The sequence below is a fragment of the Mustelus asterias genome, chromosome 17, assembly GCF_964213995.1.
Source record: "Mustelus asterias chromosome 17, sMusAst1.hap1.1, whole genome shotgun sequence".
NCBI lineage: Eukaryota > Metazoa > Chordata > Chondrichthyes > Carcharhiniformes > Triakidae > Mustelus > Mustelus asterias.
In genome coordinates, this window is record NC_135817.1 from 84,829,111 (window position 1) to 84,852,310 (window position 23,200).

Genomic DNA, 23,200 nt, shown 5'->3' on the forward strand with positions numbered 1-23,200 from the left:
GTGCTTCTCGGTAATAGAGGTCACAGGGTTAGGCGATGCTGTCGAGGAAGCCGTGGCAAGTTGCTGCAGTTTATTCTGTAGATGGTACACACTGCGGCTGTGGCACACTGGTGGCAGAGGCTATTGGACCCATTGAATTTCTGCTCGTGGAATCGAAACCAATCCTATGGCTCTGCTCTTACTACCCATAGCCATGTATCTTCTTCTGTTCTGTAAGAAGTCTCACAACACCAGGTTAAAGTCCAATCGGTTTATTTGGAATCACGAGTTTTCGGACTGCTGCTCCTTCATCAGGTGAGTCACTGATGTCAACCTAACCTGCACATCTTTGGACTGTGGGAGGAAACTCACACAGACACGGGGAGAATGTGCAAACTCCACACAGACAGTGACCCAAGCCAGGAATCGAACCCGGAGTCCCTGGAACTGTGAGGTAGCCGTGCTAACCACTGTGCCACTGTGCTGCCCCTTATTTTATTGGCAGTTTACTTGCTGTCTTTTGATAACATAAGTAGTTAAAATCAGTGCTTACAATTGCAGAGCATAATCTGGAATGCCACTGATCCAGTTGTTTCCCTGGCAGCACAAGAGTGACTACCTTTGATTTGATTTATTATTGTCACATGTATTAGTATGCAGTGAAAGGTATTGTTTCTTGCGTGCTATACAGACAAAACATACCGTTCATAGAAAAGGAAAGGAGAGAGTGCAGAATGTAGTGTTACAGTCATAGCTAGGGTGTAGAGAAAGATCAACTTAATGTGAGGTAGGTCCATTCAAAAGTCTGACAGCAGCAGGGAAGAAGCCGTTTTTTTGAGTCGGTTGGTACGTGACCTCAGACTTTTGTATCATTTCCCGACGGAAGAAGGTGGAAGGGAATATGTCCGGGGTGCAGGGGTCCTTAATTATGCTGGCTGCTTTTCCAAGTGTAGATAGGGTCAATGGATGGGAGGCTGGTTTGCGTGATGGATTGGGCCACATTCACAACCTTTTGTAGTTTCTTGCGGTTTTGGGCAGAGCAGGAGCCACACCAAGCTGTGATACAACCAGAAAGAATGCTTTCCATGATGCAGCTGTAAAAGTTGGTGAGGATCTTGAGGATTTGTTCCGTTTTCTTTGTGTTTCTGGTTAATATAGTTCCCAGCTCTTGGTGGTTAGCCTCCTCCATCATCACGCCCTTCAGTTCTTCTCTCTAAACTCCATATCTTTCTTTTATAGCATCTATAGGGGAAGCAATGGTGTACTGGTGTTGTCACTAGATTCATAATCCTGAGACTCTGGGGACCTGGGTTCAAATCCCACCACAGCAGATGTTGAAATTTGAATTCCATGAATATCTAGAATTAAAAGTCTAATGATTATGAAACCATTGTCAATTGTCGTAGAAACCAATCTGATTCACTAATGTCTTTCAAGGAAGAAAATCTGCCATCCTTACCCGGTCTGGCCTACATGTGACTCCAAAGCCACAGCAATGTGGTTGATTCTGAAATGGCCTCACAAACTACTCAGTTCAGGACAATAAATACAGGCCCCACCAGTGACACCCACATCCCATGAATGAATAAAATAAAATCTATTCAGTTATCGAGTATCTGGATCCTCCTCCCAGCATTAGGCACAAATATCAGTTGTTGGTCCAAACAGTTAACCCATTTTATGGGCTTTACCTGCAGGTGCTAACAAAAGACTCTGTCACAATTATGGTGGATGCGATCGTCTACTATCGTGTCTTTGATCCTGTGATGTCTGTCATTAGCGTGATCAACGTGGCCAATGTTACTCACCTGCTGGCTCAAACAACACTGCAGAACATGCTGGGCACCAAGAGCCTGACAAGCATCCTTACCGAACGTGAGCACATGGCACAGAAGATGGAGGTACACTCAAAACAAGCAATTACCCGGACATAAACAATTATACACTGTTGGGACAAACACATTCGCTCCAACCTCAGCACAAGGCTTTCCATTTATAATACTCCTCTGTTACACATGTCACCCTCAGTCTAAAGCTCTCAATTAAAACACTGCCTATAACATAGTCCACTCTCTGTAAAAAAGTTCACAATTTATAATGCTCCCTCTGTTACTGGGTGCTCACAAAGCACTGTCTCACTGCACATTGTATAAGACCATCAGTGCGACACTCTCCATTCTGCTCCACTTTCAATACCGGGGTCTCGCTTTTGGCGTTGTCATACCCTATTTATAAGTTTCTCAGTTTTAACACTCACAGATACTCACCCAGTTTTATAACTCTCTCTGTTACATACATATATAGGTCTCTCAGACCATTCTCTAACGCAGTGCAGCAATTGTACCACATTGTCCCTCCCTGATTGTCTATTCCTTGTGCTCCCCCGCACTCAGAAAAACCTGTTTGATGCATCGAAGGGATGGGGAATCAAGGTAGAGCGAGTGGAAATCAAAGACGTGAGACTGCCGGTGGCATTGCAAAGAGCGATGGCAGCAGAAGCTGAAGCTGCAAGGGATGCCAAAGCCAAGGTGAGGGTGCAAGTCTTGCTCGGTTATGTGTTGGAAATGTGGAGGGATAGTGGGGCTGGATTTCACTCTCTTACACCTATAAAAAGATCATAACATGATGACCAGGTGGGAAGGGGTGAACTGGCTCCTCTCTATTCAACCTCCTCAGCTGGTGACAACAAAGATCTAAGTTTCTCTTTCTCAAGGATATGTCTTTCCCAAATCAGAATGCATTTAGCGATTTAAGCCGTGAGCAATAAGGATTTAATCAAACAACATTTCCTTGAGTGAAAGAAAGAGCAAATTTATTACCCAAGAAACACGAGAAAAATATATATTTTTAATTCATCCCAGGGATGTGGGCCTCACTGGCTGGGCCAGCGCTTATTGCCCATCCATAACTGTCCTTGAGATGGACAATTGAGAAGGGATTAAAACATGATGTCGAGCATTCAACCCTCATGCAGCCATTCTGGTCCCATACACATATCAGAAATGAAGGGAGTTCGAGTCCAATAAATAAAATAATAAATGGTTAAGTGTCCTTTAAGACCATAAAATATAGGAGCAGAATTGGACCATTTGGCCCATCGAGTTTGTTCCGCCATTCAATCTTGGCTGATATGATTCTCATCCCCATTCTCCTGCCTTCTCCCCATAACCCTTGATCCCCTTATTGATCAAGAACCTATCTATCTCTGTCTTAAAGATACTTAATGACCTGGCCTCCACAGCCCTCTGTGGCAATGAGTTCCACAGATTCACCACTCTCTGGCTGAAGAAATTCCTCCTCATCTCAGTTTTAAAGGAGCGTCCCTTCACTCTGGGTTCTGACCTCAGAGTAAAGGGACGCTCCTTTAAAACTGTTCTAGTTTTAGTTCTAGTCTCTCCCACTAGTGGAAACATCCTCTCCACGTCCACTCTATCCAGGCCTCTCGGTATTCTGTAAATTTCAATAAGATCCCCCCTCATCCTTCTAAACTCCATCCTCAACCGCTCCTCATATGACAAACTCTTCATTCCTGGGATCGTTCTTTGATTGTCCTTGAGGCATAGATTTTAAACGTAGTGGCCGATTTAAGCCAGCTGGCTTCTTAGATCCATTCAGATGTAGAAGATGTTGTAATAATTATAAGATCTTAGTTGTCTGATAGAGCTTCTTGAACTGTACACTCATTCACAAAGAGAGCGGGAGAGAGAGCAGCCTTCAGCCTGCTTCCTCTGCTGAAGGCTTTCTTGACACCACTTGTATCACCTGCGATCTCGCTCTAATGGCTGGGGAGCCTTGCTTTGAAATATTTCACCCATTTTGTATTTCCAAGACATTTTAGGTGGGTCTGTCTGGTGGCAGCCATTGTTTCCATATCCAGTGCTTTACAATTTCTTTGACGGTTCCGAGTTTTGATGGGTGTCTGTATTCGAGGAAATGTCACTCTCTTCACAGTCCCCTGAGGGTGATTTTTTTGTTTTGTTTTCCCCCCTACACCTTGCATTTTAAAGCAGCTTGCTCTGTCTCCGTTCAAATTAAAATATTTCCGGTCAGATGAAAGTTTAAATATCATACTTTCAAAACTAAAGAGGGCACAGCCTGGTAACCATAAGAACATAAGAAGTAGTTGCAGGAATGACCGTTCTGTCCCTTGTGTCTGCTGTACCATTCAATAAGACATTGTTGATCTTATTGTGGTCTTTACTTTCTTGCTTTCATACCAAAACTCTTGACTCCCTTGTCAATCAAACATCTATCAAACAAAAGATAATTAATTTCTGGCCCGTCTCCCTGGCCTTGGATGTAATCCTAGAGTTTTGATAACATGACGACCTCCTTCACCAGGCCCTTTCTCATTGGTTGCCCAACAGATCCATTCGGATAGGGAAGCCCTTTCCCATGGACAGCGGGGAGCGAATGGATTCCTCATTACCCAGTTGATTTTTTCATTGCCAAATCCAACATTATTGCAAAAAGGGTTGGGAGTAAATTATTTTTCAATGCTCCGATCATTTTATTTTTCCTCCCTTGGATATCTAGTACCTTGGAGATTAATCTTAAATGTCTGGAGATTCCAGGGTGATACTGGAGGGTCGGCGACTCTGGCTGCTGTTCACTAATCTTGATACCAGTGCTACTTTTGACTGCCCAATTCAGCTACCAATTCCAGGGAGCTGAAGCTCAGCTATCATGGCATCTCTTGGTACCTTCCTGGCCTCTGGGGCTGAGTGCCATGTCCCACAATACCCTTATTCCACCAGCAGAAGACAAATATGATGTGGTCCTTTTACTCGCACTGGGATGGGTGCTGTGCTGATTCACCAGAATGATGCCAGGGCGTGGAGTCTTCAATTATGATGACAGCTTGTACAAACTTGGCTTGCATGTCACCGATCATTAACGAGTGAGCTGACTGAAGAGTAAATGTATCACCTCGCATTTATCTAAATTAAACTCCATCTGCCATTTGTCAGCCCACTGGCCCAATTGATCAAGATCCTGTTGCAATCCTAGATAACCTTCTTCACTGTCCACTATACCACAAATCTTGGTGTCATCTGTGAACGTACTCACCATGCCTCCTAAATTCTCATCCAAATCATTAATACAAATGACAAATAACAGTGGACCCAGCACCAATCCCTGGGGCACATCGCTGGTCACAGGCCTCCAGTTTGAAAAACAACCGTCTACAATCCCCCTCTGTCTTCTGTCATCAAGCCAATTTTGTATCTAATTGGCTACCTTACCCTAGATCCCTTGAGATTTAACCTTATGCAACAACCTACCATGCGGTACCTTGTCAAAGGCCTTGCTAAAGTCCATGTCGACAACATCAATTGCCCTGCCCTCATCTACCTTCTTGGTTACCCCTTCAAAAAACTCAATTAAATTTGTAAGACATGATTTTCCACTCTCAAAGCCATGCTGACTGTCCCTAATCAGTTCTTGCCTCTCTAAATGCCTGTAGATCCTGTCTCTCAGAATACCTTTTCACAATTTACCCACTACAGACGTTAGGCTCACTGGCCTATAGTTCTCAGGCTTTTCACTGCAACCCTTTTTAAACAAAGGCACAACAGTTGCCACCCTCCAATCTTCTGGCACCTCACCCGTGACGATCGATGATTCAAATATCTCTGCTCGGGGACCCGCAATTACCTCCCTAGTCTCCCACAACATTCTGGGATACACTTCATCAGGTCTCGGGGATTTATCTACCTTGATGCACTTTAAGACTCCCAGCACTTCCTTCTCTGTAATATCTACTCTCCTCAAGACATTACTATTTATTTCCCCAAGTTCCCTAACATCCATTCCTTTCTCAACAGTAAATATTGATGAGAAATATTCATTTAGGATCTCATCCATCTCTAGTGGATCCGCACATAGATGACCTTGATGATTCTTAGTTACCCTTTTGCCCTTTATGTATTTCATATAATTCCTACAGTGCAGAAGGAGGCCATTTGGTCCATCGAGTCTGCACCGACCACAATCCCACCCAGGCCTTATTCCCGTAACCCCACGTATTTACGCTGCTAATCCCCCTGACACTTGGGTCAATTTAGCATGGCCAATCCATCTTGTAGAAGCTCTTTGGATTCTTCTTTGCCTCATCTGCCAAAGCAATCTCGTTTTGCCCTCCTGATTTCTCTCTCAACTCTACTCCAACCCCCTCTTTACTCTTCGAGATCCACTTGATCCCAGTTGCCTATGCAGGACATATGCCTCCTTCTTCTTCTTGACCAGGAGCTCAGTATCCCTAGTCATCCAAGGTTCCCGACTTCTACCAGCCTTGCCCATCACTCTCAAAGGAATGTGCTTATCCTGAAACCTGGTTAACACACTTTTGAAAGCCTCCCACTTACCAGCTGTCCCTTTGCCTGCCAACAGACTCCCATAATCAACTTTTTAGAACGTTTTCTTTTGGGCCAGACCTATCATTCTCCATAGCTACCTTAAAACTAATGGAAAGGATATTGATACAGAGATTTGATATCTGGAGCACTTCAATGGCAGATCTGACGGGACTGAATAATCCACTCATGTTCTCAATGGCCCTCTGCAATTTCCTTCCCATTTCCCCCAGGTGATTGCTGCGGAAGGTGAGATGAATGCCTCTCATGCCCTCAAGGAGGCAGCGATGGTGATGGCGCTGAGTCCAAATGCCCTGCAGCTCCGTTACCTTCAGACGCTTTCCGAGGTTGCTTCAGAGCGGAACTCCACCATCTTGTTCCCAGTGCCAATCAACACCATGACAACCTTCACAAAGAAGTGAGGTGGGCTCATCAACACAGGTGTCTTTGGGAACTATTCTTTCTGAGTGCAGTACTGCAAAGTGAGCTGTGGTGCACACTATGTAAAAAGTTGACCGGTTATCCATCTGAATGAACTATCCGAGAAACCTGCGCCATTAGATGTTGGTCATTTTTGTGGGTCTGTCATTCACCCTATCCCCTTTGTACTCTGCCTCCTCCGTGCATAGCCCTTAGTCTTTGTGCTCTATGTGTGTCTGTCTGCAGGTTTGCATTCATGATTCTAGCCTAGTTGACTCTGGAACATCAACTTGGGAACCCATATAATTCTCTTTCCTTTAGCTTATTTTTAAATGAAAGAAAATAACCTTTGCATGCCAGGTTACAACAACTTCCTAGTGGTTTCTTTCTCTTTGGTTTCCAATTGGTAACTGTCAACATTAGGATTAAGTCACCCCGCTGTCTCATTAATCTGCGTTGTAAAAGTTCCCTTTAACCAAAAACACCAGTTGGAACTGACAAAAAAAGGCTAGAAAAAAAGACTAACAAATGCAAACAGAAGGTGGTAAATAAATGCCAGTTCTGCAGTGATAAACACAGCTTCCCCATGACTCCAAACCTCCTATTCTGTGCAAAGAGGGGTGGAATTGGCACTGTGCCTTCTACAGAGCATGAATTGCTGCTTATTCTCAGACTGTACGTAACGCATACTGGAGATGGATCTGAACACACTGTCAACTTTTGCCAAGCTTGTATGTAACTAGTTTCACCTCTGTGAGCCTTTCACTTGTGCTGTGTTCTGGTTGGTTAAACTATGTCATACATTTAAGCTTTTTTTTTAAAGGTTTGTTTACTGTATCTTTTTTAACGCTGACAATTAAAATGTTTCTAAACAAGGTTTTAAAGAAATTTGTTGTCCATCCGTTCGAGTCAATGTTTAATTACCAATATTCAACTTTCTTCTTGCAAAGGTCTCGCCTTCTGTTTGGCATCATCTCTGGTTATCTCCCCGTTGTTTGAGAGTGGAGGGGTGTTTGGGTGCCTGGTACGCCTGAATCTCTTAACAATGAATTCACCAGACTGCACCCAAAAACAAGGATAACCATTAAAAACAGAGCAAAAGAGCCCTGAAGAAAATAACTTCCAGCTTTTAGGTCTTGCTTTTTCAGTCCTATGAAAAATGGAAGAGCTAGGTGTTAACAACAAGGCCCTCTCCCTTCAGAAAATGGCAGCCCCATCAAACCCTTCCAGAATGCTGTGATAGAAGGTAGTTTACTTGGGTACTGCCTGCCTGACAACTTGCATGTCTCAGGTGATCTTACTTCGAGATAAGTGCAGGTAGAAATACTGTGGGGGAAGGGGTGATTGCGAGGGGAGGGCATGGAGGGTGGGGAATTGAGGTGTGGGCAAGAACACAGTGTTAGGCCCCACCTTCCAATCTGCAATAGGACAATGGAGGAGAATCCATGTACATTGACTGATCAAGTCTAAGGGGCAGTTACTGTTGTCATTGAATCATAGAATCCCAACAGTGCAGAAGGAGCCATTCAGCCCGTCGAGTCGACACCGACCACAATCCCACCCAGACCCTATTCCCGTAACCCCACACATTTACCCTGTTAATCTCCCTGACACTAGGCTCGATTTAGCATAGCCAATCAACCTAACCCATGCATCTTTGGACTGTGGGAGGAAACTGGAGCACCCAGAGGAAACCAACGCAGACACGGGGGGAACGTGCAAACTCCACACAGTGACCCAAGGCCGGAATTGAACCCGGGTCCCTGGCGCTGTGAGCCAGCAATGCTAACCACTGTGCCACCATGCCGTGTCATGGAAGGAAATGGAGAAACCAATTGGTGCATAGTAAAACCTGCATACAGATAAGATAGCGTCATGGTAATGTCACTGGACTAGTAATCCAGAGGTCTCAAGAGACGAGAGTTCAAATCGCATCAATGCAGCTGGTGGAATTTAAATTCAATTAGTTTATAAGATCTGGAATTGAAAGCTGTAACAGTAATTGTGCAATGAAACCATCATTGGCTGTCCTAAAAGCCCATCTGGTTTATCAGTGCCCTTTTGGGAAGCACATCTGCCACCCTTACTAACATGTGACTCTTAATTGCCCTATGAAATAGCCAGGAAAGTGTTTGTAGCAAACCATGTAATTATCCCTGATAGACCAATAAGCATTGACCTAGTCACTGGAAATGACAATGGCATCCCAGCTCCGTTGACCTTGCAACGTCCTCCTTACTCACATTTGGAAGTTTATGCTAAAATTGGGAGAGCTGACCCACAGACTGGTCAAGCAACAGCCTGACATAGTCATACTCATGGAATCATACCTCACAGACAATGTCCCATCATCAGCCTTGGGTATGTCCTACCTGGAGGATAAATCCACCAGAGGTGGCTACACTGTAGTAAACATGCGGGATGGAGTTTCCATATGAGTCCTCAACAATGACTCTGGTCTCCATGAAGTCTTGTGACATCATTCAAACATAGTCAAGGAAAAACCATAGAAGGTGTTGTCAAGCTACACAGTGATAACCAGCTCACTGATGCTCCTGATGTTTCGAGTTCCAGCAGGCCCACTCAGCTCCAGACCTCATTATAACCTTGTTCCAGATATGGACTTAAGAGCTCAGATGACTGCCCTTGACATCAAGGCAGCTTTGACCAAACATTGCATCATGGAGCCCTCGCAAAACTGGAGTCAATGGAATGGAAAACTTTCCACTGGTTGGAGTCACACCTAACACAAAGGAAGAGGGCTGTGGCTGTTGGAGGTCAATCGTCTCATTCCCAACGTCACTGCAAGAGTTCCTCAACATAATGTCCTCAGCCAAACAATGACTGGGAGAAGCTTGAGACATCTCCTTCAAAGTAACAACAACTTGTCCATCAAGCTGTGTCACACTTTGAGTAACAATGTCTTACTAATGAGGCAGAGCTGCAGCAGAGGAGGAAAGACAAGAAAGCGGATCCTCAGACTCCACTACCTTATGGAATGTCCCGCCCCAAGTGTCCATGGCTACTCAAGGCATTGGTTTTCAATTCCATCCCACTAGATACAAACCACAGTGCTTTGTTTTTTGATGACCATATTCACAGGTTGTGCAGATCATGTGGCACAGTGGTAATGTGCATGCCTATGACAGAAGAACAAAACCGCACAGGAACAGGCCCTTCGCCCCACCAGCCTGCCCCTATCACATTGTCCTATCTAAAAGTAAAAAAGTAAAGTTTATTTATTAGTCACAAGTAGGCTTACATTAACACTGTAATTAAGTTACTGTGAAAATCCCCTAGTTGCCACACTCCAGAGCCTGCTCGGGTACACTGAGGGAGAATTTAGCACAGCCAATGCACCCAACCTAATCTAGACCAACCGCCTGTAGCCCTCTATTCTCCGCCTGTTGATGTGTTTATCCAAATAAAATGTCACTAACGTTTCTGCCTCAACCACCTCATTTGGCAGTGCATTCCAGGCCCCACCCCTCTCTTCCCCCGCACATCTCGACTGAACATTTCCACCCTTACCTTGAACCCGTGCCCCCTTGTAATTGGCATTTCTGCCCTGGGAAAAAGCTTCCAACTGTTCACCTTATCTATGTCCCTCATAATTTTATAAACTTCTATCAGGTCGCCCCTCAGCTTCCATCTTTCCAGGGAGAGCAATCCCATTTTCTTCAAGCTCTCCTCATAGCTAATGCCCTCCATACCAGGCAACATCCTGGTAAATCTTTTCTGTACTCCCACCAAAGACTCCATGTCCTTCTGGTAGTGTGGTGACCAGAATTGGACACAGTATTCCAAATGTGGCCTAACCAATGTTTTATACAACTGTTAGACAATTTGCCAACTTTTATACACGATGTCCCAGCCGATGAAGACAAGCTTGCCATATGCTTTCTTCACCACCTTTTCCACCTGTGCTGCCACTTTTAATGATCTGTGGACCTGTACTCCCAAATCTCTGTGTGTGTCTATGCTCCCAATTGTTCTGCCATTTATTTTATAGCTCCCACCTGAATTGGACCTACCAAAATACATCACGCCACTTTTGTCTGGATTAAATTCCATCTGCCATTTCTCTGCCCAATTTTCCAGCCTACCTATATCATGCTGAATTCTCTAATCATCTTCATCACTACCTGCAACTCCGCCAATCTTAGTATCATCCGCAAACTTGCTAATCAGACCAGCTACGTTTTCTTCCAAGTCATTTATATATATTACAAACAACAGAGGATCCCAGCAATAATCCCTGAGGAACACCACAAGTTACAGATCTCCATTCAGAAAAACACCCTTTCACCATTACTCTTTGTCTTCTATTGCCAAGCAAGTTCTGAATCCATCTCGCTAGTTCACCCCTGATCACGTGTGATTTAACCTTTTGCACCAGCCTGCCATGAGGGACCTTGTCAAATGCTTTACTAAAGTCCACGTAGACAACATTCCTGGCCCTTCCCTCGCCAATCATTTTTGTCACCTCCTCAAGAAACTCAATCAAATTAGTGAGACATGACCTCTCTCGAACAAAACCATGCTGTCTGCCACTAATAAGACCATTCAGTTCCAAATGTGTATAGATCCTATCCCTAAGAATCTTCTCCAACAATTTCATGATCACTGACGTCAAGCTCGCTGGTCTATAATTACCCAGGTTATCCTTGCTACCCTTCTTAAATAACAGGACAGCATTGGCTATCCTCCATTCCTCTGGGACCTCACCGTCTAGGAAATTAGACAGATGTAGTCCTTTGGGACACTTGAAATGTCCATGATACCCCACATCTCGCAGGAGTAGCACCCAACTCCAGCAATTGACATCCCTCTCCCTCTATTGGTTGTTAGATTAAAAACTAAATATTAGTTAGGCACTTAAAAGCTACTGCTGCTGCTCTCACGAATAAGCCCCCTAAAATTAATGTGTCTCCTGGTTCGTACAGGTTGGTATAAATATTAAGTACAGCTTGCTACCTTCTCGTAAGTGTGAGAAAAAAACTCTTACCTTCGAAAATGTAGCTCAGGTTCTACTCCTGTGAACCTGGGAATGAACAGGTTAAGGACATGTGTCTCCTGATTTACAAAGAACCATTCAGGAGCCTCTCTGTCTTTTGAAAGTCTGACGTCAGCAGGAAGTAATCCTGTAGGTTCTCCCGGTGCTGCTGGAAATGGGGTGTCGATTGGAGTCTCATGGGCTGCTCCTCTCAGCTCGGCCCCCTGGAATTGACCTTGGGGTTTGAGTCCCACCCCATGGAAGGTGCCTTCATAAGGTCAGCAAACAGGTCGATTATCGACCTGTAAATCCTTTCATAGAGTCATAGAGGTTTACAGCATGGAAACAGGCCCTTCGGCCCAACATGTCCATGCCGCCCTTTTTTTTTTAAAACCCCCAAGCTAATCCCAATTGCCTGCATTTGGCCCATATCCCCCTACACCCATCGTATCCATGTAACTATCTAAATGCTTTTTAAAAGATAAAATTGCACCCGCCTCTACTACTACCTCTGGCAGCTTGTTCCAGACACTCACCACCCTCTGTGTGAAAAAATTGCCCCTCTGGGCACTTTTGTATCTCTCCCCTCTCACCTTAAACCGATGCCCTCTAGTTTTAGACTCCCCTACCTTTGGGAAAAGATATTGACTATCTACCTTGTCTATGCCCCTCATTATTTTGTAGACCTCAATAAGGTCACCCCTCAGCCTCCTACCCTCCAGAGAAAAAAGTCCCAGTCTACTCAGCCTCTCCTTTTCACTCAATCCATCAAGTCCCATGGCAGATGGAAGAGTGGAGGCGTTGCCTGGTGAGCCGTATTTGATGAAGCGTGGCACCCCTCAAGCTGTAACCTCTGCCAACAAGTCCAGTTTAAAATTAAGAAAAAGCAATCAGGAATAAAGATTTCAAATATTTACAGCTCCTGCAACCTCCTTGGATCCCCAGTGTCGGATTTGGGGGGTACTCCAAAGATGCGTCGGGTAATCCCCTCTTGCAAGTTGCCAAATAAGGGTTTAAGTGGTAAACTGTCCCCTGGGCAATTGCACTGCACTTGGAACCATCCGACAAAGTGCGTTAAATCACTAACTTCGGATTGTTCTGCCAGTTTACACTCACTCTTACTCTTGAAGAGTTAGAAGGGAAAAAACACTTTTTCAGTGAAACTAGACGAAAACCCAGATCGAGCCCTGCACGGATTAATATCCACCCCCCCGCCCCCCCCTACTCCTCACCCCTCCAGAGACCCCTATCGCCCCACACCACCCTCAAGTAAGAGCCCCACTCCCCACAGGGGAGGTGATGGCCTAGTGTTATTATCGCTTGACTATTAATCCAAAAACTCAGCTAATGTTCTGGGGACCCGGGTTCAAATCCCACCACGGCAGGTGGCAGAATTTGAATTCAATAAAAAATATCTGGAATTAAGAATTTACAGATGAACGTGAAACCATTTGGTTGTCGGAAAAACCCATCTGGTTCACTGATGTCCTTTTGGGAAGGAAATCTGCCGTCCTTACCCAGTCTGGCCTACATGTGACTCCAGAGCTACAGCAATGTGGTTGACTCTCAACTGCCCTCGGGTAACTAGGGATGGGCAATAAATGCTGGTCAGGCAGCGATGCCCATGTCCCACATACAAATATAAAAAAAAATTCCCCACTCACATAGGATTCTGCACCCCTGTCCCCTTCGACCAGACGTCTGGGCCCGACATCACACCAGCCCCCCACAACACTCCCCAATTCAACGCACTGACCCACAACCCCCCAGTGTCCAACTCCACCCACACGACACCCCAAATCTTTGACTCCCCCCCCCCCCCACAAATCTCCAACTCCGTGACCCCCCCACCCCGACATCCAACTCCCTCCCACCGATGTGTGGCTACCTTCCCGATCTCCAAACCCCACTTTCTAATGTTTAAAATCCCCATCCTGAAATCCCATTCACTTACCTTCGAAACCTACCTTCTCCCTTGGGGTGGCACAATGGTTAGTACCGCTGCCTTTCTGCGCCAGGGACCCGGGTTCGATTCTCGGTTTGGGTCACTGTCTGTGTGGAGTTTGCGCATTCTCCCCACGTCTGCGTGGGTTTCCTCCGGGTCCTCCGGTTTCCTCCCACAGCCCAAAGATGTGCGGGTTAGGTGGATTGGCCATGCTAAATTGGCCCTCAGTGTCAGGGGATTAGGATGGTAAAATGTGGAGTTACGGGGATAGGACATGGGTGGGATTGTTGTCGGTGCAGGCTCTATGGGCCGAATGACCTCCTTCTGCATTGTAGGATTCTATGATTCTATTCCATGATTCACTTTCAATGGGTCCTTTAAACTCACCTGCTTTACGGCAACCAGTGCTGTGAAAAGGTGCGTGTCCTCCCTCACTCCACTCCTTTTGCCCTTTGCTGCTGCGGGAACCATGGACACGCTTCTTGAGCCTCACCTGGCCTGAGTCAGGAAAGTCAGCGAGACAGACACTTTAGAATTTATACGCAGGTAAATCTACTGCTGATTGCCGCTCTGAGGAAGTCACAGCCCATAGTGTTGGGTTTCTGTTCCAGGTTGGGAGTACACAACAGGTGTACTTGTTTATTCCAGCAGACTAGTTGCTTTCACACTAACATCATGACAGCTCAGTGCAATTTACACAACTGCAACAACCTGTTCTTCTCCCTCCATGTCGATGCTATAGTTAAGAAAGACCACTAATGCGTCTACTTTCTCAGGAGGCTAAGGAAATTTGGCATGTCCGTTATGACTCTTACCAATTTTTACAGATGCACCATAGAAAGCTTCCTTTCCAGATGTATCACAGCTTGCTCTGATCAAGGCCGCAAGAAACTACAAAGGGTCGTGAACTTAACCCAATCCGTCATGCAAACCAGCCTTCCCATCCATTGACTCTGTCTACACTTCCCACTGCCTCGGAAAAGCAGCCAGCATAATTAAGGACCCCACGCACTTCGGACATTCTCTCTTCCACCTTCTTCCATCAGGAAAAAGATACAAGAGTCTAAGGTCACGTACCAACCGACTCAAGAACAGCTTCTTCTTTGGTGCCATCAGACTTTTGAATGGTCCTATTATTATATTAATCTGATCTTTCTCTTCCTCCTATCTGTGTGACTGCAACACTATATTCTGCACCCTATCCTTTCCTTCTCCCCTATAAGAACATAAGAAATAGGAGCAGGAGTAGACCATCTGGCCCCTCGAGCCTGCTCCGCCATTCAATAAGATTATGGCTGATCTTTTCGTGGACTCAGCTCCACTTACCCGCCCGCTCACCATAACCCTTAATTCCTTTACTGTTCAAAAATTTATCTATCCTTGCCTTAAAAACCTTCAATGAGGGAGCCTCAACTACTTCACTGGTTGACACACTCCGGCGCCTGTTCGGGTGCATTTAGCATGGCCAATGCAACTAACCAGCACATTTCTCTGATTGTGGGAGGAAACCCACGCAGACACAGGGAGAATGTGCAGACTCCGCATGGATATTGACCCAAGTCGGGAATCGAACCTGGATCCCTGGTGCTGTGAGGCAGCAGTGCTAACCACTGTGCCTCTGTGCCACCGTGCTGCCCATTCCACCCATAGCAATTCTGCTGCCTGCTTATTGATATCCTCTATTTCTAATGCTGTAACTGTGTCTTTGTGATGTCTTGTGATGCAGTAGATAGTGTCTCTGCCTCTGAGCCAGAAACCCTGGGATCAGGCCCCACCCCAGGATTTGCTGGCCAGTGGAGGTCCATTAGAATGTGGCCAAATAAGGTGAGTGCCAACCTACAAATCTTTTCCATTGACGTCAATGCGTCAATGGCAGGCAGTGAGAGCAGGAGAGATTCCTGATCAGCCATGTGATAGAAAGAATGATGGAGCCTCTGGCATCCCCAGCCCCGGTCTGAAACATGCATGTAGGCAGTGCAACTGAGACTCACTGAGGGATCTGCAACTCACCATCAATTTGATTTGATTTGATTTATTATTGTCACATGTATTAACATACAGTGAAAAGTATTGTTTCTTGCGCGCTATACAGACAAAGCATACCGTTCATAGAGAAGGAAAGGAAAGAGTGCAGAATGTCGTGTTACAGTCATAGCTAGGGTGTTGAGAAATATCAACTTAATGTGAGGTAGGTCCATTCAAAAGTCTGACAGCAGCAGGGAAGAAATTGTTCTTGAGTCAGTTGGTACGTGACGTCAGACTTTTGTATCTTTTTCCCGAAGGAAGAAGGTGGAAGAGAGAATGTCCAGAGTGCAAGGGGTCCTTAATTATGCTGGCTGTTTTGCCGAGGCAGCGGGAAATGTAGACAGAGTTAATGGATGGGAGGCTGGTTTGCGTGATGGATTGGACTACATTCATGGCCTTTTGTAGTTCCTTGCAGTCTTGGGCAGAGCAGGAGCCATACCAAGCTGTGATACAACCAGAAAGAATGCTTTCTATGGTGCATCTGTAAAAGTTGGTGTGAGTCGTAGCTGACATGCCAACTTTTCTTAGTCTTTTGAGAAAATAGAGGTGTTGGTGGGCTTTCTTAACTATAGTGTCGGTATGGAGGGACCAGGACAGGTTGTTGATGATCTGGACACTTAAAAACTTGACCCTTTCTACTTCATCCCTGTTGATGTAGACAGGGGCATGTTCTCCTTTACGCTTCCTGAAGTCGATGACAATTATGCCTTAAAGCAATATTGTTACTCCCTCTTTTCCAATTCCCCTACCCTTTCTAAACCCCTTACAAGCTGAAATGTTTATATCCCAATCATATCTGGTTTACTGCCAGGTCTTAGATATGACTGGTACATCATACACTTCAAACTGCATTTCTGATTTTAATTCACTTGTTGTCTCAAACGAGAAGGCATTTATTGCCCATCTTACAATTCTGTAAACTTTAGGATAGCAATGGAAAAAGATGAGTGTTGTCCTATGGGTAAGGTACTGAATTGGGGGAAGGCTAACTACAACCGGATTAGGCAGGATTTGGTGGCTGTTGATTGGGAGAGGCTGTTTGAGGGAAAATCCACACCTGGCATGTGGGAGTCTTTTAAGGAGCAGTTGATAGGACTGCAGGACAGGCATGTGCCTGTAAAGAGGAAGGATAGGAAAGGTAGGATTTGAGAGCCGTGGATAACCAGTGAAATTGTGGGTCTAATCAAAAAGAAAAAAGAGGCATATATGAGGTCCAGGCAGCTAAAAACAGATGGAGCACTGGAGGAATACAGAGAAAGTAGAAAAGAACTCAAACAGGGACTTAGAAGGGCAAAAAGGGGTCACGAAGTGTCCTTGGCAGACAGGATTAAGGAGAATCCTAAGGCATTTTATACATACGTTAGGAACAAGAGGGTTGCTAGGGAAAGACCCGCAGAGGGACCTGGGTGTACAAGTCCACAGATCCTTAAAGGTGGCAGCACAGGTGGAGAGGGTGGTGAAGAAGGCATATGGCATGCTTGCCTTTATTGGGCGGGGCATAGAATATAAAAGTTGGCATATGATGTTGCAGCTGTATAGAACGATGGTTAGGCCACATTTGGAATACTGCGTCCAGTTTTGGTCGCCACACTACCAGAACGACGTGGAGGCTTTGGAGAGAGTACAGAAAAGGTTTACCAGGATGTTGCCTGGTATGGAGGGTCTTAGCTATGAGGAGAGATTGGGTAAACTGGGGTTGTTCTCCCTGGAAAGACGAAGGATGAGGGGCGACCTAATAGAGGTGTATAAAATTATGAAGGGCATAGATAGGGTGAACAGTGGGAAGCTTTTTCCCAGGTCGGAGGTGACGAACACAAGGGGTCACGGGTTCAAGGTGAGAGGGGCAAGGTTCAACACAGATGTCAAGGGGATGTATTTTACACTGAGGGTGGTGGGGGCCTGGAATGTACTGCCAAGCAAGGTGATTGAGGCAGACACACTGGGACTGTTTAAGACTTATCTAGATAGCCACATGAACAGACTGGGAATAGAGGGATGCAAAAGAATATTCTAGTTGGGCACATGAGCGGCGCAGGCTTGGAGGGCCGAAGGGCCTGTTCCTGTGCTGTATTGTTCTTTGTTCTTTGTTCATCCCTCATTTGAAATAAGTAGCGAACAGCAGAAATCAGTGAGGTTTAGAGCTTTTGATTCAACTGGTGGCACAGTGGTTAGCATTGCTGCCTCACAGCGCCAGGGACCCGGTTCAATTCTCGGCTTGGGTCACTGTCTGTGCGGAGTCTGCATGTTCTCTCCGTGTCTGCGTGGGTGTCCTCCGGGTACTCCGGTTTCCTCCCACAGTCCCAAGATGTGCGGGTTAGGTTGATTGGCCATACTAAATTGCCCCTTAGTGTCAGGGGGATCAGCTAGGGTAAATACATGGGATAGGGCCTGGGAGGGATTGTGGTCGGTGCAGACTCAATGGGCCGAATGGTCTCCTTCTGCACTGTAGGGTTCTATGATTCTATGAGCTGAATGAGTTGCTAGGCCACTGCTGAGTCTGGAGTCACATTTAATCCAGAGCAATACAGTGACCCAGCAGAGGCAGCTGCCTCTCTCATTTGTGTTTAATTTATTGATTTTTGTTTAATTTGAAAAGAGTATAAACCAGACCAGATAATAACAGCAGCTTTACATTTTCTCAAAAACACCACTGAACCAGCTAGGTTTTTTAATGACAATCTGGAAGTTTCTAGGCCACCATTGCTTATACCAGTTTTTTTATTTCAAAATTATTCAGTTAGCTGGGTTAAAAATTCCTCAGCTGTCAAAGTGGGATTTGAACTCATGCCCCCTTCACCCCACTGCCCTCACCATCCTCCAGCATGATTGGCTTAAAGTCCTTTGTGCAGTCCCTGTTGGATCTTGGTAATGAAAGTTGGATAAAGCAACTGAACGAAGTTTTGAATGAAGAAGAGACCTTTTGCGATGAAAGGCTTGTTTCTGTGCTGTGAATTCTGTGCGGGCTTTGTGCCAAAGTTCCAATTCTCAGAATTATAGAATCCTGACAGTGCAGAAGGAGGCCATTTGGCCCATCGAATCTGCACCGACTCTCTGACACAGCATCTTACCCAGCCCTCTCCCCAGCCCTATCCCCATTAACCCCGCACATTTCCCATGGCTAATCCATCTAACCTATACGTTTTGGGACACTAAGGGGCAATTTAGCATGGCCAATCTACCTGGCCCGCACATCTTTGGACTGTGGGAGGAAACCCACGCAGACACGGGGAGAACATGCAAACTCTACGCAGTCACCCAAGGCTGGACATGAACCCGGGTCCCTAACGCTGTGAGGCAACAATGCCAACCACTGTGCCACCCGTGTCAGCCCTCCTAAATCTCTCTTTTTCCTCTGGTTGACTCACTGCCCATTCTCTCCCACCTTCCGTGCCTTGAATGGACTTTTCTGCATCAAAAGGTGCGACACTGATACAGATACAGATAGCTGCAAGTGTTGCTAGTTCCATAGCCACAGCAGGAATAGACTGAATGGGGCTTTACCACCAATGTAAATATTTATCAGTGCCCACCACGCCACACTGGCCGAGTCACTGTTGTATTTGTTTCTGTCTCATCTCGTTAATTCACATGGGTTTTGCAATCCCATCGCTATGGTAACCCTAGTTTATATTTGACTGCCTATTGGCCGTGCTTGAAGTTTGTTTTTGCTGTTTGTCGTTTGCAAACAGGCATTGCATTCCAGAAAGGGAACCCTTTATTTCAATGTTTTACTACCAGCTGAGTTCTGATTGTTTTTGCATTCCTCTTCTTATTCCACAACCCCAAGGACTATGTTCCGCTGGTTAACGCTTGTACTATGTACCACAGTCATCGTACCAGGTAACTATGACTTTCTCTGCTTCCGTTCTCCGGTCTAACTTGCAGTGAATTGAGGTTTTTTTTCACTAAATGTACAGATTGATGCACAGAGAAAGTTCAAAACCAGGGCAGAATGATACAGGACAATGCCAGCGCAGACACGATGGGTCAAATGGCCTCCTTCTGCACTGTACCAATTCCGTCACATCCAGGATTGATCGCAGACTGGATTCAACGGTGCAGAGCAACACCAAAACTGGATGTTTAGAACGATTTGCCATTTTACCCAGTGGTCTGGTGTGCTGAACCATGCGGCCTACTCAATTTGAATCCCAGTCACGGCTCAGTGGGTATGTCTCAGCAGGACTGGGCACAGAGTGTGACAGCTGATCTAAATAACCCTGAACTGAAAAAGGGTAAGGGAGGGGCAGGAGAGGAGTGACTGGGGGGAAGAGGAATTCTCCTGACATCAGATAACGATGATGTGGAGATGCCGGCGTTGGACTGGGGTATCAGGTAACGATTCAGGGAAACATTTTCCAGGATCTGCAGGGTTTTAGTTTTATTCATTTCACTCGCAATCAGAGGTAAAATCAACCAACCTTTTATAAATGTCTCTAATGATTAATGTTATTAATGTTAGATAAATGCAGGTAGATAAGATGACAAACTTAATTAGAAGTGCATTTTTAAAAATTATTATTCATTCGTGGGACATGGGCATCGCTGGCTGGGCCAGCATTTGTTGCCCATCCCTAGTTGCCCTTGGAGGGCAGCTGAGAGTCAACCACATTGCTGTGGCTCTGGAGTCACATGTAGGCCAGACCGGGTAAGGACGGCAGATGGCCTCTTCCTGCACTGTAGATTTTATGATTCTATTTCCTTCCCTAAAGGACATTCGTGAACCAGATGGATTTTTCAGACAATCCACAATGGTTTCATGGTCATCCTTAGATTCTTAATTGCAGATATATTTCCTTGAATTCAAATTTCACCATCTGCTGTGGCGGGATTCGAATCCGGGTCCCCAGGACATTAGTTGAGTTTCTGAATGAATGGTCGAGCCATAATACCACTAGGCCATCACCTCCCTGAAATCTAGAACGGTTGATGCTAATTTGGGAAACTGAAGTTAATTCAACACCAGCCTCCTGATGGCCTCCTCCTCCTCCCAATGGCATGTCTCAGGATTATCTGCAGACTGTCTGTGAGATGTCTGTGGACTGTCTGGGATCTGCCTTCATATTGACTGAGTCGCCTGTAGACTTTCTGTGGACTGCCAGTGAACAACATCCTCTGAATGTGTCTGGAGTGTTTGATCTGTCTCCGGACTGTCTTCGGAGTCCCACAGAGATATCCATGCTGGTATGCAGCAAGACCTGGATAGTACGTAGGCTCAGGCTGATGAGTGACAAGTAACATTCATGCCACACAAGTGCCAGGCAATGACCATCTCCAACAAGAGAGAGTTTAACTATTGCACCTGTCACATTTGCCAATTCCTTTGGTAAAGTAGTGCACTTAATCAAGCTCAACTTCTTTGATACTGAATGTAATTTCCACCACCTCTCCGGATTTTCCACTGATTTTATGGAACATCATTGGGAAAATCCAGCTGAAGAAGTCCCTGTTCAGATCAGCTTGGCTAGGTTTCTTGCATCAGTCTTCTTCCACCCACTGTATATGTTGATAATTGGGATGTATGAACCAATTGATCGGTAAGGGAATTAGGGGTTATAGGGATCAGGCGGGTAAGTGGAACTGATCCACTTCAGATCAGCCATGATCTTATTGAATGGCAGGGCAGGCTCGAGGGGCTAGATGGCCTACTCCTGCTCCTATTTCTTATGTTCTTAATTGCTGCGGACTTACATTCTAAACAATTTGGATGTTTGAAGAAACTTTCCCACAAGTTGCCCTGAAGCATTTCATGAAGAGAATCATAGAATCCCTACAGTGCAGAAGGAGGCCATTTGGCCCATTGAGTCTGCAGTGACCACAATCCCACCCAGATCCTATCCCCATAACACCATGTATTTACCCTAACTAGTCCTCCTGATGCCAAGGCGCAATTTAGCATGGCCAATCAACCTAACTCGCACATCTTTGGAGTGTGGAAGGAAACCGGAGCACCCGGAGGAAACCCACACAGACACGAGGAGAATGTGCAGACCCCACACAGACAGTCACCTGAGGCCAGAATTGAACCCAGGTCTCTGGCACTGTGAGTCAGCAGTGCTAACCACTGTGCCACCATGTCGCCTGGATTATAACACATAGCCAAGATGATTGTATGAGCAGTTGTTCGAAGATGTAGGCTGGGTGGACTCAAGGACCTTTTCTTATTCCGCATCTTTACTTTTTATGTTTTCACATCATTCTATTTTCCTTCAGTGCCGAGTCAAGGAGCAGAATGCCACAACTTCACAAAACTACCAATGACTGACACAATCATTGGCACTGATCTGGTAGTGAGACTTCTGCTCTACACAGGGAGGAACTCGGACTGTGCCACCTTGATCAATGCCACCCATACCGGTCTGCTGGATGTCAGCAAGAAAACCATCTTCCTTATTCATGGATACAGACCATTCGGATCCCCACCCAATTGGTTGAGAAAAATGATAATGACTTTACAAATGATGGGTGACATAAATGTAGTCATTGTTGATTGGAATAGAGGAGCAACCACCATTAACTATGCAGTTGCCGTCTCCAACACCAAGAAAGTTGCTGAAATTTTGGTACCCGTTATCCACAGCATACTGGTAAGAACTTTTGGTTTAGTGTTGTATCAAACCCCTTTGATGGCTGTGCGTCGGGTGATTATTGGATTCTCAAAGTTCTTATGTTTTTTTTCATGGTCTCAGTAAGAGCAGGGCAACATCAATGGAAGAAAATCAATGTCCCATTGTCCCCCCAATCTCAGGTCACCTGAGCTTTGTTGCTAAAATACTGGGACATGATTAACTCCAACCAGAATGGTAGATTTATATAAGGTCTTAACCAATACAGGCAAGGGCAACGCATAGGGGAGACAGGAATGTTGATTGCTGCATTAATGTCTGAATTCAAAGCAGGAATTGAGTGTGGGAGAAATATATAATGGCAATCGAGGGCGGAGGATACATGGTGGTGGAAGGAGGAGAATGGAAGGCAGGGAAAGCCAGAGGGAAGGGAAATGATTAAAAAGGATGGAGAAAGACAAGGGGTTAGAAGCTGGGATTGCTGGAAGTACATGGAGCAGGGAGGAGACAAGAAGAGTGTTAGAGTCATAGAGGTTTACAGCATGGAATCAGCCCCTTCAGCCCAACTTGTCCATGCTGCCCTTTTTTCTTGTTAATGGCTAAGCTAGTCCCAATTGCCCGCATTTGGCCCATATCCCTCTATACCCATCTTACTCAGTTAGCTTCAGTAGAAAGGGAATGGTGATGAAGAGGGAATGTAGGTTCAGACTGCCAGCCTAGTCGGAGCGGGGAGGATGGGGATGCTTGAATTGGGAAGTGGAACACGAGGTGCGAGCCACACTGACAAAGCCCAAGCGACAAAGTGCATCCGACCACTTAGTTTCATGTATTAGGTCTGTCTTTGAGCTGCGGCTTTCTGGGGCTTCCTCCATATTTTCTGGAGCTGCTTGCTGACTCTTGTTATTTTCTTAGC

At 45.6% G+C, this 23,200-nt stretch overlaps 2 protein-coding genes across 4 annotated transcripts in view; both read left to right on the forward strand.

Moving 5' to 3' along the window:
- The window catches only part of LOC144506656 (stomatin-like), a 46,632-nt gene extending 38,989 nt beyond the window's left edge, over positions 1-7,643 (forward strand). For both annotated transcript variants that reach the window (XM_078233060.1, XM_078233059.1), the window contains exons 6-8: positions 1,677-1,880; positions 2,373-2,507; positions 6,569-7,643. In XM_078233060.1, the coding sequence (XP_078089186.1) occupies positions 1,677-1,880; positions 2,373-2,507; positions 6,569-6,757 (528 nt within the window). In that variant the 3' untranslated portion in view covers positions 6,758-7,643. The remainder of the gene's footprint in view (positions 1-1,676; positions 1,881-2,372; positions 2,508-6,568) is intronic.
- Positions 7,644-11,890: 4,247 nt separating this feature from the next.
- The window catches only part of LOC144506658 (lipase member H-like), a 35,016-nt gene continuing 23,706 nt past the window's right edge, over positions 11,891-23,200 (forward strand). Inside the window, exons 1-3 of one of the 2 annotated variants that reach the window (XM_078233062.1) lie at positions 11,891-12,028; positions 19,509-19,561; positions 21,935-22,308. In XM_078233062.1, the coding sequence (XP_078089188.1) occupies positions 11,949-12,028; positions 19,509-19,561; positions 21,935-22,308 (507 nt within the window). In that variant the 5' untranslated portion in view covers positions 11,891-11,948. Of the gene's footprint in view, positions 12,029-19,410; positions 19,562-21,934; positions 22,309-23,200 lie in introns of both variants that reach the window. The other variant, XM_078233064.1, reaches the window with a different exon arrangement.